General features: G+C 49.6%; 1 protein-coding gene across 1 annotated transcript in view; it reads left to right on the forward strand.

Moving 5' to 3' along the window:
* Aldh1a3 (aldehyde dehydrogenase 1 family, member A3) overlaps nt 1–14,429 on the forward strand; it is a 34,502-nt gene that overhangs the window by 3,272 nt on the left and 16,801 nt on the right. Inside the window, exons 2-8 of the mRNA XM_005381642.2 lie at nt 1,767–1,871; nt 4,016–4,156; nt 8,558–8,687; nt 9,095–9,156; nt 9,667–9,795; nt 11,363–11,476; nt 14,120–14,222. Of these exons, the coding sequence (XP_005381699.1) occupies nt 1,767–1,871; nt 4,016–4,156; nt 8,558–8,687; nt 9,095–9,156; nt 9,667–9,795; nt 11,363–11,476; nt 14,120–14,222 (784 nt within the window). The remainder of the gene's footprint in view (nt 1–1,766; nt 1,872–4,015; nt 4,157–8,557; nt 8,688–9,094; nt 9,157–9,666; nt 9,796–11,362; nt 11,477–14,119; nt 14,223–14,429) is intronic.

A 14,429-nucleotide genomic window follows, 5' to 3' on the forward strand; every position in this document is an offset into this window, starting at 1 on the left:
TTACTAGTAGTTTAAAGAAAATAACTGCTAAATTAGAAACATTGTGTTGGAGAAATATGGTTACAGTCAAGCATTTTGAATACTTTCTAAGTTACAAGCTAGTAAGTACTATAGAACAATGTCATGAACATCTGAGTAATTTCTTTCTTTCTTTTTTTTTTTTTTTTTTTTTGGAGGCGTGTGCTTGGAGATGAAGTATAGCAGACATCCGATCATTGCAGTCTGTTTCCACCCCCCCATTTATATTCCGTTTTGCCACCTTCTCATTTTCCCTCCCCTTTGGAATTGATACCAGGAAGGACTTAGAATCAGCAATTTTCCCTGACAGTCTCTATTATCTAACCCACGAAATTTCATCTTCCTACAAATGGGCCTCTCTTCCTGGCTGCCCTTTCTTCTCCACACTAACTTAACTCCTCTTCTCCACTTATTAATTTCTTGCTGTTACTGAGTAAATACTTGCTGCATGGCAAAAGTGAACTCTTGGATTTGGTTTCAGCTGGAAGAATAAACCTGTAATTGTAGCCTGGCCTTTTCCTAGTATACTTCCCTGGGGGCCTGGCCTCACATGGAAGGTGCTGAGCTTCCAGAAGTCGGACAGGCCCGACGCACTGGAGCCACCTGCCCAGCCAGAGCCTGTCCCCCGTGCGTGGTCCCCGTGAGGGGCAGCCTCAGCTTCTGTCCCAGTGTTCCACGGAGCTGTCACAAGAGGATCCAACAGAAAGCTCATAACCAAGCTGCAGACTCAAGCGACGGTTCTCGTCTCTGGTCTGCCTGTCTTCCTCCAGGAGTGTTCTGGATGAATTGATTTCATAGTCATTGAACTTAACCCTGCAGTCACACAATTCGTCTTTCAAACAATTCAAAAAGAAGAAGTAAAGCTATGTGTGTGATATGTATCTAGATACAGAAGTGGAATTGGGAGAGGTAGCTCTGTCCTTAGAAATGATGACTGGTGTTTTCCTGGGTGGAATACTTTGTGCCACTCCTCCCATGGTATTCTCCCTCAGCATGAGGGGCTGAGATGTGAGGCCTCCAAAGAGGCAGCAGCAGCAGCATTCTGTCCTCTCCCTGGGCAGCCAGGACTTCCGTGCTGCCAGGACATGCTTCCTGTAGTATCTATCACTTCTGTTCCTCTTTCCTTCCCCAAATTCCTCTCCTTTAATGCCACCCTTTGTAGGCAATTGGAACTTAGGGCAGACTGAAAGGTAATAGTGCACACCTTTCAGCACATGAACTTTGTAAATTGTCTTGGGTTTGTTTAGGATGTCTGCTATTTTTAAACATTCTTATTCACAGCTGCAAGTCTGGAAAATGGAGGCTCCCAGGGAAGCGATTTTTGTGGGTTATTTCTTGGGTTCTCAGTGGTGATTTGCTTTATCATTTTATCACTCAGTATAATTTGAAAACTTTTCTACCCCAGATATTCAGCTTTGTATTCCAACACTGGCTTTTATTAAGTAGAAAATGATACAATGATCATATGTTGCTAATAATAGTAATTATCGTTATTTAGAAAAAAAGTTTTAAATGACTTTGGATTTATTATGACAACCTGGGTGCTCATTCTGATCTGCTCCCAGCCAGTCGCTTGGTCAGGTGACTCTGAGTGTGCCGTCTCCCTCCAGTCTCATCTGTAAAACATCCTGAGGGAGCAGGGAACGGTGGGGAAGCTGGCGGACAAGACGTTACCTAAGGTCCTTAGCATGTTGAAATGATATGATTTTGATTTAAACCTAATTTGTTACACTTCCTTTCCCGGTTAGATATTTATCAACAATGACTGGCATGAATCCAAGAGTGGAAAAAAGTTCGCCACATACAACCCTTCAACTCTGGAGAAAATATGTGAAGTGGAAGAAGGAGATAAGGTGGGTCCTCCCCCTCCCTGTCCGAGTAATTCAATTGTAGATAAATGAAGGATAAGGAAGCAGTGCGGCTTAGCTAGGAGTTAGATCGGGCCCACCCTCGGATAGGTCCTGGGTAACTGCTCCAGTCCGTCATTGCCATGTGCAGCTCAGACACAGAGCCTAGCATGGGATCAATTACAGATGGTCTTCTGCAAAGAGTCACCGCCTTTGATAGATGTTTCCCCATCTCAGAGGATGACCTCAGCTGTCTGCGTCACATAGCTAAAGGAAAGGTTTTTATCAATGATTTGAACCTGGAGGCATTAAAGGATCTTTCCAGAAAGCATTTCCGGCTGGTGTGTTTCACTAAATGCAGCTTTCTGGCAAGAGACATTTTAAAAGAAACACTTGAAGGAAAAAAGAACGTGCTTCCCAAGTGGTATGCGGGGCAGCAATAACATCCCATATCAGGAAGATTTCTATCAGCCACTTACGTGATCACAGAAAGCTATAGTCTGCACAGCCCTATGGACTCATGCAGGGTCTGTATCATTTAAAGAAGTTAAGGGACTTCTGCATATATCTTTGGTACATTTCAAAGCCATAAAGTGTATTTTGAATGGAAGGGCCACTGAAGAAAAGGTTAGAGGTTAAGTTCTTCTATAGAAAGAAACGTGAATAATTCGTCACTGTTTGAGTGCTGGACAGATTGATTTTCCTGAGACAGGGGTCTCTTTATGCTTCCGAGGCAGGCCTGGAACTTTTGGGCTCGAGCAATCCTCCAGCCTCCTGAGTAGCTGAGGCTGCCGAGGCTACAGGTGCTGGGCGGATATTCCTCATCTGTTCCGTCAATGATGTTGAAATGTGTGGGGTGCAATATGTGTGGGTAAAGTGTCCCCACCGCCATGACAGTTCTGTGATCTGTGTGAGGTACCCAGCGTCACACCTTTCATAGGTCCCCTCCACGTGGACCCTCATGCTCAGCTCTGCTGACCAAGGAAGTAGCAGAGGGGCGCACACAGGAAGCTGTGAGCTCCCGCTAGGGAGGGCATAATGCTGAGTGGGAGGGATTCCCACTGAATGGTCTCCAAGGTCCCCATACAGGTGTTAGAGAGGAAACCAAGACCTTGCTCTGGGCTCTGGTTTTTCACTTGTTTGGGTAGCTGCTCTAAGCACCTGGAGGTAGAAGCTATCCTGTCCCCCGGCGCCAGAGAAGTCCTGGCCTTCTCCCCAGAGCCCCGAACAAGGAATCCAGTGTTCGTGCATCTCCCTGGCCAAAGCTTCTGGGCCCCTCACCCAGCAAGCTTGGAGACAGTTTTGGTGGAGTCGCTGCCTGTCTCCGGCATCCACGGCCTGCCGCACCACCCTAGCTAGGGAGCGAGGCAGCCTTTGGGATGAGCAATGGCCTGACAGCAAACCGACCCGGCAGCTTATTTTTGTGAAAGTAGGGAGCAGTGACGCCCCCCCCTTACTAAATCTCACTTTAAGAAGAAAGCTCAGGGATGGGGTGCAGCTCCAGCAAAGTTCTCACCCCATCCCTAGGACTGCAAAAAATAAAAAACAAAAAAGGTTCTGTTGTGATTATTCTATCCTGGTCTGTAAAACAGTGCAGCAGTTCCGCCCCCACAGGGTACGTAAGGCTGAAGGCAGAACAAAGGCCTCCTGGCCGCCGCTGCCCTTCCCAGCCTGCAGATTTTTCCAATGTGCTCAGGTCTTCAGTCTGCAGAAGCCCGAATCTCCTACTCTCACCCCAGACCACCGTTCTTGTCTGGAATGCAACCAAGACAGACATTTCCCCTTTGTCTGTGGGGTCAGACAAACTAGCCAGCATGAGGGAAATCTCATTCCTTGAGTTACCAAGAAAAATATGCAAGATGAGTGACTTTACATTTTCAAGTGCTCTTATAATTAGGAGGTTGACTCTTGGCCATTATGGAAATCTTGAAAAAACTTAGACATAAAGAAAAAAATCACTCGAAAGCTCCCAGCCATTTGGTTATTTAAAAACTCACTGCTCCCTGCAGCTAATCTGCCTCCTGCGCCTTCCTCTGCTCTGCCTCAAGACAGAAGCACAATGCTGCTGTCCTCTGTAGCAAAACAGTCCCCAACTTAGTTGCATTCAAAGGTGTCACTCTCTCTCTCTCTCTGTCATTTTGGCCACTCAGCCCGACGTGGACAAGGCTGTGGAGGCCGCTCAAGCTGCCTTCCAGAGGGGCTCCCCGTGGCGCCGGCTGGATGCCCTGAGCCGTGGCCGGCTACTGCACCAGCTGGCCGACCTCATGGAGAGGGACCGTGCCATCCTGGCCGTGAGTACAGGCTCCTGGGGACAGGAAGGGGAAGAGAGGGCCTCCCCGGACTGTCCTCATGCAGTATGGGAGACAACCTGGAGAGTGCTGGCCTTGGGTCGCTGTGGGTCTGCTTGTCCTCTGAGGTGTGCAATGGGCATCCGTGTTGCCAGATTTCGTCCTTGTTTTCAAGTCAGACTTTTGCCCCCAGCCATTCAGTTCTTGACTGAGAGGCTGCCTGAGGAAATCGAGTTGCACCGGAAGTTGGCAGACTTGGGACAGTCACAGACAGTCCCGTTCAGGATGGGCCCTCTCCTGCTCCCAGCTGGGTTTTGGATACTTCATCTTTTTTATTCACATTTTCTTTTCAACTTAAATTTAACCTCATCCTAAGTGCGGTCATCCGCCTTTCACTGAGGTTTTCCTTTCCATGGTTTTAGTTACCCACAGTTAACCATGGCTCAAAGATGTTCATTGAAAAATTCCAGAAGCAATTCCTAAATTTTATTATAGTGAACTGTTATTGTTCTATCTTATTATTATTGCTGTTGTTGATCTCTGACTGTTCCTGATTTATAAGTTAAATCTTATCCCGAGTACATAAGTATAGGAAAGAACATAAAATGTATGACTTTGAGTATTATCTACAGCTCCTGGGGCTTATTTCTTCTGTGAACTGTCACTGATAATGACATCTAAATGTGTGAGAACAATCCACTTAGCACCTTCAGCAGGGTCCATGGCATCTAATAGTAAACTATAGCTAGATGAGAGCTATGGTCAATACTAGTGGTCGTCACAGTAAGGCTCTGTGAAGCCGGGGCTCCAACCCCCGCTACGTGGCTCACTGGGCAATAATTTCTAGGTCTCTTAATTCCTTAGCTGTGCAGTGGGGATGTCGATGCAGTCCAGCCCCTGACACTAGATTGCTCCCGTGAGACGGGCTGAGGAGGCCTGAGTAAGGAGAAAGCATGTTATTTGACACCAACTTCAGCCCGTCTTTTGGACCTGAGGCAGGTGACCAAAGGGCATCTTAGGTCTACTGAGGGCCTTGTGATCTCTTGCAACCAACTCATCCAGTCCTTGAACAGCTAGGACTTCTGTTTTTAAAACTTGTTCCAAAGCCTGAGAACAAGTTTGCAGGAGAGGAAATCTCCTTTTTGGCCTTTGATTTGGAAAACTGGTTTCTCGGATGTTGGGAACCAGAAGTGGAATGGCCGCCCGTTTAAAGGGCAGTGTTGGCCAGAACTCCGGCATTGCTTTTGTCCCACATTGTGTTTCTGGGGGGCAGAAGAAGTCCTGGTTGTGCTTCCCGGAGGATGCATCTGTGCAGAAAACACACTCCCATCCCTCCTTCCTCCCCGCCTTCTTTCCTCTGTTCTTGCCTTCCCTCCGCACTCCATTCCTCCCTCTCTGCTTCCCTCCCTCCCTTCCTTGGTTCAGGTGGGCATATTCACCCGAATCCCGATGAAGGCGTTTCCTTGCCAGGGTAGTGCTCCTCTCCACACAGAGCCACTGGTTTCTTCCCGCACCCGAAAGCCAGTCTCAACTCCCAAGCTGCCAAACTGGCTTTTTCAAAAACATTTCTGTTTTCCCCAGCATGAGCTCATCAGTCTGCAATGTCCGTGTGGCCTAATAGCCGGCTCAGAGGATGTGCCCTGGGCACCCCTCCCCACCCTGCCCTCAAGTGTCAGTGTCGTCCTGGGTGCAGCGGCTACAAGGCCACCTTCCCTTCAGCCTGCCCCACTGTCCCAGCCTGACTGTGTTTTGATAGCAGACACAGGGGCGTTGCGGGAACTCTGAACGCCACCCAGCAAATCACTTCTGCTATTGGGACCAGGTAGCCCACAAGAAATAAAAGCCAGTTCTTTGCCACAACGTGAAGGGGACGAGAGAATGACTGGCAAATGTGGTTTTACACTCTGACCGCATCCTAGGAAGGTGCCCCTCATGCTCCACCTCGATATGGTTTCCTGCCTTTGCAAGCAGCAAAGTGCTTTGCTCTGCCACACTCTTGCCTGCTGGGTGGACTGATGGAGCTCAGTTGTTCTGTCTGCATGCGCGTGTGGCGGGATCCGGTGGCCCCGACATTTTTTCCCTTGCAGAGCCACCCTGCCCCCAGGCTCTGGCTCGCTGGGTGCTCGTTTTGGGAGCTCCCTGCAGATTCTCTTTTTCAACCTGAGTGCCATTTCTGGGCTCCCTGGCTTTAAGCCTGGGCGTGTGGACAGCACGGGGGCAGGGTGCCCAGCACTTTTCTGTCCTTCCTCAGCATCTGAGAGTTGCCGTGGATTAATTTTTCCAAAGGCACATTTTTCTCTTAAATCTTAAAGGAAATAATCTTAGGAGCGGCTCTGCTTTACTGGTGGTTGAACCATGACAATGAGTCTAAGCTTAAGAGGCGACTGTTCCGATCACTAGCAAACGCTTGATTTCCCAGGTTCAGTCCTGTGTACGCTTTCACCTGTGAACTTTTTTTTTTTTTTTTTTACAGCATTTTCTGTCTAAAACTATTGTAACCTAGGTTTTGCTTGGATAGATTCCATAAAGACAGCCTCAAATAATTATGTTACTACTCCAATAAGAAACCTCAGCCAAGCTGATGATAAAAAAAAATCAGCTAATGCTTGTTGACTGCTCACGGTGTACCTGGCTTGCAGGCATCTGACCTGTAGTATTTATTTTCCCATCTCAGAAATGAGGAAACTGAGGCCTAGAGAGGATAAGTAGCTTGTCCATGTTCAACCAACCAAAAGTAGAAAGGCAGAACTAAAGGCAGATAATTGGCTTCATCCCCTGAATTTACCCACAGTGCCAAATCCAAGTCCTCTTCCTTCTCCTGCCCCAAAAAAGAGCCAACATAAACTCCTGGTCCATGGCAGACATTGTCTAGAATAGACAAGTCCTAGAGACCTTTTGGTATCATTTGTAATTGCTAGGCTTCTCCTGGGAAAATGAAAGTCCAGCTTGGAATGTCTATCAATAGAAGCTAAAAGCACAGTTTATTGGATGTCACCTTGTTTCCTGAACTGACTTTTCCCTGAATGGTAACTGCTGCAGGTGGGAATACAAGCCCAGGACCCAGGCCAGTCCTGTCATTCCTGGCAGCTCACAGCCCTGTCTCCTTGGGACCCCAGGTGAAGACTGCCAAGCCCCGATCTGTGCCTAAAAGGAAAAGTATAATCTTTATCAGCCATCGTGTTGACTCCCTTAACTCTCTCTTCTTTCCTTGGAGGGAGGTCTCATTGCTATTCTCATTTCACAGATTTGGAAACTGAGGTGGAGGGTAGGGCAGGGGATTCAGGAATGTACCCAGGCCACTGAGCTAGTGTTTATGAGACGTGGTTGCCTCCTGTGAAGAGGGGTCTTGGCTCAGCCCTTTAGCAGGGGTCAGACAGAGGAGGCCAAAGCATCGCAAGCCTTCCAAGATGCACATACCCTGGGGCAGCCCCCCAGAGAGTGGTCACTGTGAACGCAGACACTCTGAACTCAGGGCTGGCTCTCTTGGTGGGCGTGGCTGAATCACTGGGGTCTGTTAGCCTGAGTGTCTACACGTTATAGCAGGAACTGGGACGTGTGGCTCAGGATGGGACCTATGTGCATGCATCTGGGTCAGAGCCCTGTCTAAGAGGAGGGCCCTTCCTTCCTTTTTACATCACCATCCCACTCCATTGATGCTTCAGCAGGAATCCAGCCCTGGGCTATGAGGCAGGGTGGCCACTTCCTGCAGAGCCTGATGACTGGCGGTTACAGTGCTGGTGTCCACTGGAGCTGCTTGTCTGAGGGACAAAGGAGTTCTCTTTCACCCAGGCTGGAAATAGAAAAGAATCCCTGCCATTGAGCGCCTGCTGCTCACTTGGAGAACCGCCTCCCTCCACGGCCGGCCGGCCAGCGTGCTCCTCTCCCGACTCCGCATCCGGCTGCACAGCGCAGTAGGAAAGCGTCACATCTTTGTGCTGATGGCATGACCCTTCTGGGCTGTCACTCTTCCCACAGCCACCCTGACGAGCTCAGCAGAGAGAAAAGAACCAATGCCCTCCCTTTCTTTTGGTAAAAGAAGCTGCTTTCGCTCCAGCTCCCTGGAATGCACAAGCCCAGGTGTCCAGGTCACAAGCTGAGGCCCCTGTGCTCTGGACAGAAGACCCCAAAGCCCACGGGGATTCCTTCCCACCAAGGCTTCAAGTGAGCCTTGCAGCACAAGGCTGCAGCACAGCCCCCAGCTTCAGGGGTTTGGCAGTGAAAGCGATCCTCGCCAATCTGGTCCAGTTGGGTTTCAGCTCACTGTTGTGCGTTCTGAAGTGACACAGAGGACTGAGGTCTAGACAGCAGTATCTTAGGACGATGTTCCTCCCACCCTCTTTAACAACCTCACAGTTGAAAGAAAAGAAAGCCCCATCTGCAGTGGTTGCCATCTTGTCATTGCAGACCCTGGAGACGATGGATACTGGGAAGCCCTTCCTCCATGCCTTTTTCATTGACCTGGAGGGCTGCATTAAGACCTTCAGATATTTTGCGGGCTGGGCGGACAAAATCCAGGGCAGGACCATCCCCACAGGTGAGCCAAGGCAGGACACACTCTTGCCTCCCTTGGGGTCTCTTTGGGGCTCAGTCACCTCCCTTTGCTGGACCTTCTCCTCGAATGCATCCTTAGTGGTCCCTCCCTCCCACAGTGGAACTGTGAGTCTTCTTCTAAGGAACTCATTCACCTTGTGGGGGGTATACTGAGACTCAAGCCCAGAACCTCACCCATGCTAGGCAAGCACTCTTCCACTGAGCTACGCCTTTAATCCTTTTAACTCACTGTGAACTTGAATTGAAATCACTCCTTTGTGTAATAGACTGGACATAGTGCTGGCACCCGTGTGGGTTTCTGGGTTTTTTTTCTCTTGCCTTTCTATCCTTGAAATTCTTCACCCTCTTTAAATGAGTGTGTCCACCCCTGCCCTGTCCCCTCTCTTTCAGATGATAATGTTGTGTGCTTCACCAGGCACGAACCCATCGGGGTATGTGGAGCCATCACCCCTGTAAGTACAGCAGTTGCACCCCACTGCCCTGCGCTCTTTGGAACAAGTTTCTGGTTGAGGAAACAGAAAATTGTTGGTGGAGGAAGTGTTTGGAAGCATGGAGCTCAGGGCTTTCAGGCTCCTAAGATGGTTCATGCCCAGTGCTGCTCTACGGCACTGACTGGCTCTAGCGAGGCACCCGCACACACGGTGGATTCCAGCTGGAGAGATCAGGAATGGACAAGACCCACAGGGAGCCAGTCTCTTGGCTGGACCCTGAAGGATAGGAAAGACTTGTTTGTCAGGAAGAAAGGTTTCCCAAGCAGTAGGAATTCAAAGGTGTGGGGATGGCTGGCCCACTTGGAAGGGAACAGCAGGGATGCTGTCTGATCACTGTCCACTCTCATGTTACCTCTTAAGCCCCAAATCTAGATGAGAAGCACATGCCCTCCACGGAGGCGTCCCTGGGCACCTGGGACAGGGGAGGGGTGTGTCCAGGCCCTCAAGGCTCTTCCTTGTGCTCTGTCCCAGTGGAACTTTCCCCTGCTGATGCTGGTGTGGAAGCTGGCACCCGCCCTGTGCTGTGGGAACACCGTGGTTCTGAAGCCGGCGGAGCAGACTCCCCTCACTGCGCTTTATCTCGGCTCACTGATCAAAGAGGTGAGACTTCCAAAAAGGAAATATGTGCTCTTGATAACATTCCCACTCTGGGAACCGGGTCAGCATCACAAGACGTGACAGTGGCAGCCGGCTCCTGTGGAGTGGGAAGGGAATGACGCCTGTGTTTTGCTTGGCGGCTGTGCTTGTCTTCCTCCTGCTTGTGGTCACTGAGCTGGAAGAAATGCCATTCCTCCCAGTGGTCCTAATGAGAACGCGTCACTCTTATTATGGGCTCAAACCTATGGTTTAGGACTCAATGTTTTGTCTAGAGGATCTGCAGGGGGGTGACCCAAGAGGGAGCCAAATGTCCAGAAGGTTCTTGGGCTCTGCACTGGTGAGGTATGAAATGCTCCTTTTTTCCTCTGGTAACCTTGGCAGTGCCAGCCTCTGATCAGTGCCCGTGGGCAATTCCTTCCCCTGCCCCAAGTAGCCACAACTCAGGGAAACAGCTGCCCAAAGGGACACCTCCTCCCAGACACACCTGGTGACATAGTTTCTTCGTTTGATCACTGGCTTGTATATAGCAAAGATTTAGAAAAAAGAAACAGTAGGAAAAGAAGGACAGGAGAAAAGAACTGTTCATTTCACTCGTCATCTGGGTTAACACCCGGATCAAGGCCGGACAGCCAACAATCATCCAGTTTTCACTTCTCTTTGACCAGTGATATAGAACATGGTCCTTGAGGTGTTGAGGCTTGAGGGTTCTGACATCATAACTGTTAAAAATTAGTGCCTAGGATGCTAAAATCTTGGCTTTTAAAAATAACATGTTTTCAGTAAGAGGCAGGGCACCTTAGGAAGACATCTTCCACCTCACTTGGTTTGTGGCATCCTTGGTGAAGGAGGAGGCCTTGTGTGTACACACATGGGTGTGAGTGTGAAAGAACCAGGTGTGTTCATCCTCGGTGTGAACCAAGATTAGCAAGTAAAGGACACGGGATGGTTTCTTACCCCATTTGGAACATAAATGGGGCAGATTGAAAAATGAGTGCTATAGCTCCAGAAGGGTGTTTTGCAGCTGCCTTGGAGCCTGAGAAGTGTGACCCAGGTACTTCTCCTTCCCTCAGTATGCACACTCATGCACTGTCTCACATACACATGCTCATACACATGCACACACCAATCGTGTAGTCACACGCTCATATATGTTACTCATGCATGCATACATACATATGCACACACAGGCTTTCACACACATATGCATACATGCACACACACACCCCTATGTGCTCACACACACGGACTCACACAGCACATGCGCACTGAAAGGTGCCTTGCTACACGAGGACCACTGCCACCTTGTGGCCTCACTGCACATTTGCTCAGAGCCCTGCAAGGTGGGAAGCCCTCCCTGAAAGGGGGAGGGTTGCCACAGACCCAGCTTGCACCCTGGGCGGTGGCAGGGCCAAGGACCCTAGGTCAGCTCCTGGGTGTCTGCAGCCCAGGGTGCCTGAGTCCCGGGGTTTCCCTGCAGGGCCTCTGTGCTCCCAGCCTCTCTTAGCGCATGCACCTCTCTGTGCCAGGGCTGCACCTTCTCTTCCTCTGATGCCATCTCCACTCTCCCCAGGTTGGCTTCCCTCCAGGCGTGGTGAACATCGTACCAGGCTTTGGGCCCACAGTGGGAGCAGCAATTTCTTCTCACCCTCAGATCAACAAGATAGCCTTCACTGGGTCCACAGAGGTAACTCCCCAGGCCAGGGGCAAAAGCGGGCACCTATTCCAGACCCCAAATGTCTCCTTTGAGAAGCTCAAATGTGACTTGTTTTTCTTCAAGTGTGGCCATGTTTTAATATGTAAGATCGGTTAAAAGTCATTGATCCGGTTTCCAAACCGGAGTAAGTAAATATATAATATATATTGATCCGGTTTCCAAACCGGAGTAAGTAAATATAAGTAAATATATAATAGAACTCAGAAGCCTTAGAAGAAGACTGAGATGTAAGATAAAAACGTAAAGCATCCATATGACAAACGTCATAATTAAGGCTAAGAGATAATTGATAAGCTGGGAGAAAACAAAGGGTCAGGTGTGCTGCCCTGCCTATGTGAAGCACTCCTACAAAGCAATGAAAAAAGATAAATGTGGTGAAGAGAAGCAGGCAACTCAGAATATGAATGTGTGATGCTCAGTAAACTTAGTTGCTGGTAATCAGAGAAACAGTAATCACCAGCAATCGGAGAAATGCACATTCAAATAAAAATCCGACTCCCCTTTTATTTCTTAATTTGGTAAAAACTGAAATGGTGTTATTAAAGATATAGGCTCTCACGGACACTGTCCCTAAGGTGGAAGGTGAGGTTTAGTGGTATCGATCAAAAGTTTCAAGGTGAAAAACTTTTGATTCAGAAATCACCTTTCAAAGCAGCTACTGTATTTGGAGAAATATTACCACAAACATTCGGGACATAGTTTCAATCTGTCATACCTAACCTGTGAAATGTTTTACAGTCATTCTGTAGACAGTGAATGATTCCTATGATCTGTTGTGGGGTACAAAAAAGCAAACCATAGGAAATTATGTACAATATGATCCCAGTAGTAAACATGGTTTGTATATGTGCGTGCATGCCTCCATGTGTGTGTGTGCAAAGTGCACATGCGTGCGTGCATGCATGCATGCATACATATAGAAATTCTCTGGAAGGATTCCTAAGAAATTACTATGGCTCCTTATTATGTGTGTCCTGAGTATTGGGGTCACAGGAAACAGATTCCCCTTTGCATTTACACACATCTACCTATGGAATTATTTTTAATGAGAAAGTTCTGTACTTAAAATAAATGAATTTTCCCATGCAGTAAGTGTCTCCATATCCCTCCTCCTTGGTCTGCCCAGGAGCCCACAGCCCCTTCCCACAGCCCTGACAAAGGATGCTGCCTCTTTGGCAGCCAGGGTTGTCACCCTTACAGGTTGTGATCAGATTGGGCCCTAATTTAAACTCACCATGTCATAGGTACAGCATTAAAATCAGTGCCGCTCAGTATACTGAGTGGAGTAGGTGCTCTACCTCTGGCTTTGGGGACAGGACCCTGACTCCTGACCCCCCAGTAGCCCCTCAATCTTTCTCTGTCATCTGATCCAGTAGCAAAGTTTGCCCTACCCCTGCTAAGCTTCTCTGCAGATATTCTGAGCTCTCTCTAGGTGACCATGGGTCCAGCTGGGTGGCGCGCCCCTCACTTAGCAACCAAGGTCAAGAAAGTGGCCTCTGTGACCCCTGGGGACTGCTCAGTCATATGCATCTCCATAATGGGGTGCTTATGGGGTACTTTCCTGCCTGGGTCACCCTGCTGTCTCTAGCTATAAGAACGCAGCTCGACACTCCCCATACATCATGAGCCCAGTCAGGCTGGTTTTGCTCTCAAGCTCTCCCTGGGAACACACATTGCCACTGTGGACCCATTCCAGACCTCACTGAGGCCACCAGACTTGAGTTTACAGAATTATTTTTCTTTTTGATGGTGCTGAGGATGGAACCTAGGACCTTGTACATGGTAGGCAAGTGCTTTCTTCCACTGAGCTGCCGCCCAGCCCACGCTCCCTTGTGTGCGTGGCCTCAGATTTCTTTTTATTTTTTATTTTGAGACAGGGTCTGTCCAGGCTAGGTTTGAACTTGTGATCCTACTGCCTCAGCCTCTGAGAGTGCTGAGAGTACAGGCACCTGGCTTCACTTGTCGCCCAAGATAAGGGAGCAGAGTGCACGGGGCCAGCCCTGCTCTCCAGCGGTGTACGAAGACAGGAGAAGCCCCCAAGGTACCCGCTCATAGGAGGCTGAGTGCTGCTATTTTCTCTGTTATCTGTAGTGTACCCCACGCAGTCTTCCAGCCTGTTACCTTCTCTTCCTAAGAGTCACTGCCCTTGCTGCTTCCGACTCTGGAAGACTCCCTTGGACTACCCCAGAGCCACACGGAGCTCCCTTCCCCACTGAGCTGCCCAGATCTTAGCTGTTACTAGCAAGGCCTGGAGAGCCGCCCCTCAGTGCCTGGAGCTCTTTTCCCTGCACTGCGAGTAGGGCTCACTGGGACTGAGCACCAGCAGGCGGGCAGACTGCTATGCCATGGGGAAATTCTGGGCCCCAGGGGCGCTCACTCACGCCTAGAAGTGGGTCAGCTAAGATGTGGACTTCAGGAGTCACGGTCTTGTTTGCAAGCAGGTGCTGCCAAGACCACGGAGTGAATCTAGCTAGTGTCAAGGCCTGGGGCACCCTGCAGAGGAAGGTGGCCCCACTCACACAGTGCTGCCTCGTCCAGAACGTTCCCTGGTGTATGCATTTGGGCCAGGTTTGGCCACGTTCACGTTCGTTGGGCCTGTTTCTCCTCCTGAAGGTTGGAAAGCTGGTTAAAGAAGCCGCGTCTCGGAGCAATCTGAAGAGGGTGACGCTGGAGCTGGGGGGCAAGAACCCCTGTATCGTGTGCGCCGATGCCGACCGTGAGTCTCTGCCCAGCCCCCATAGATCTCTGCCCACTTTCTGGACCCAGTTCAGACCCATTTGGGAGAGACAGACATACGTGCACAGACACACAGTGGGGCTGTTTTCCGTGTTGGGTCAGCCTGCCCGCCACTCCAGGGCCATGCTGGGCAGGGGGAGAACAGAGCACCGGCTTTGTGGCTGATAGAAAACTGCACCTGAAAGGG

This window comes from Chinchilla lanigera, unplaced genomic scaffold, assembly GCF_000276665.1.
Source record: "Chinchilla lanigera isolate Chin_1 unplaced genomic scaffold, ChiLan1.0 scaffold00015, whole genome shotgun sequence".
Lineage (NCBI taxonomy): Eukaryota > Metazoa > Chordata > Mammalia > Rodentia > Chinchillidae > Chinchilla > Chinchilla lanigera.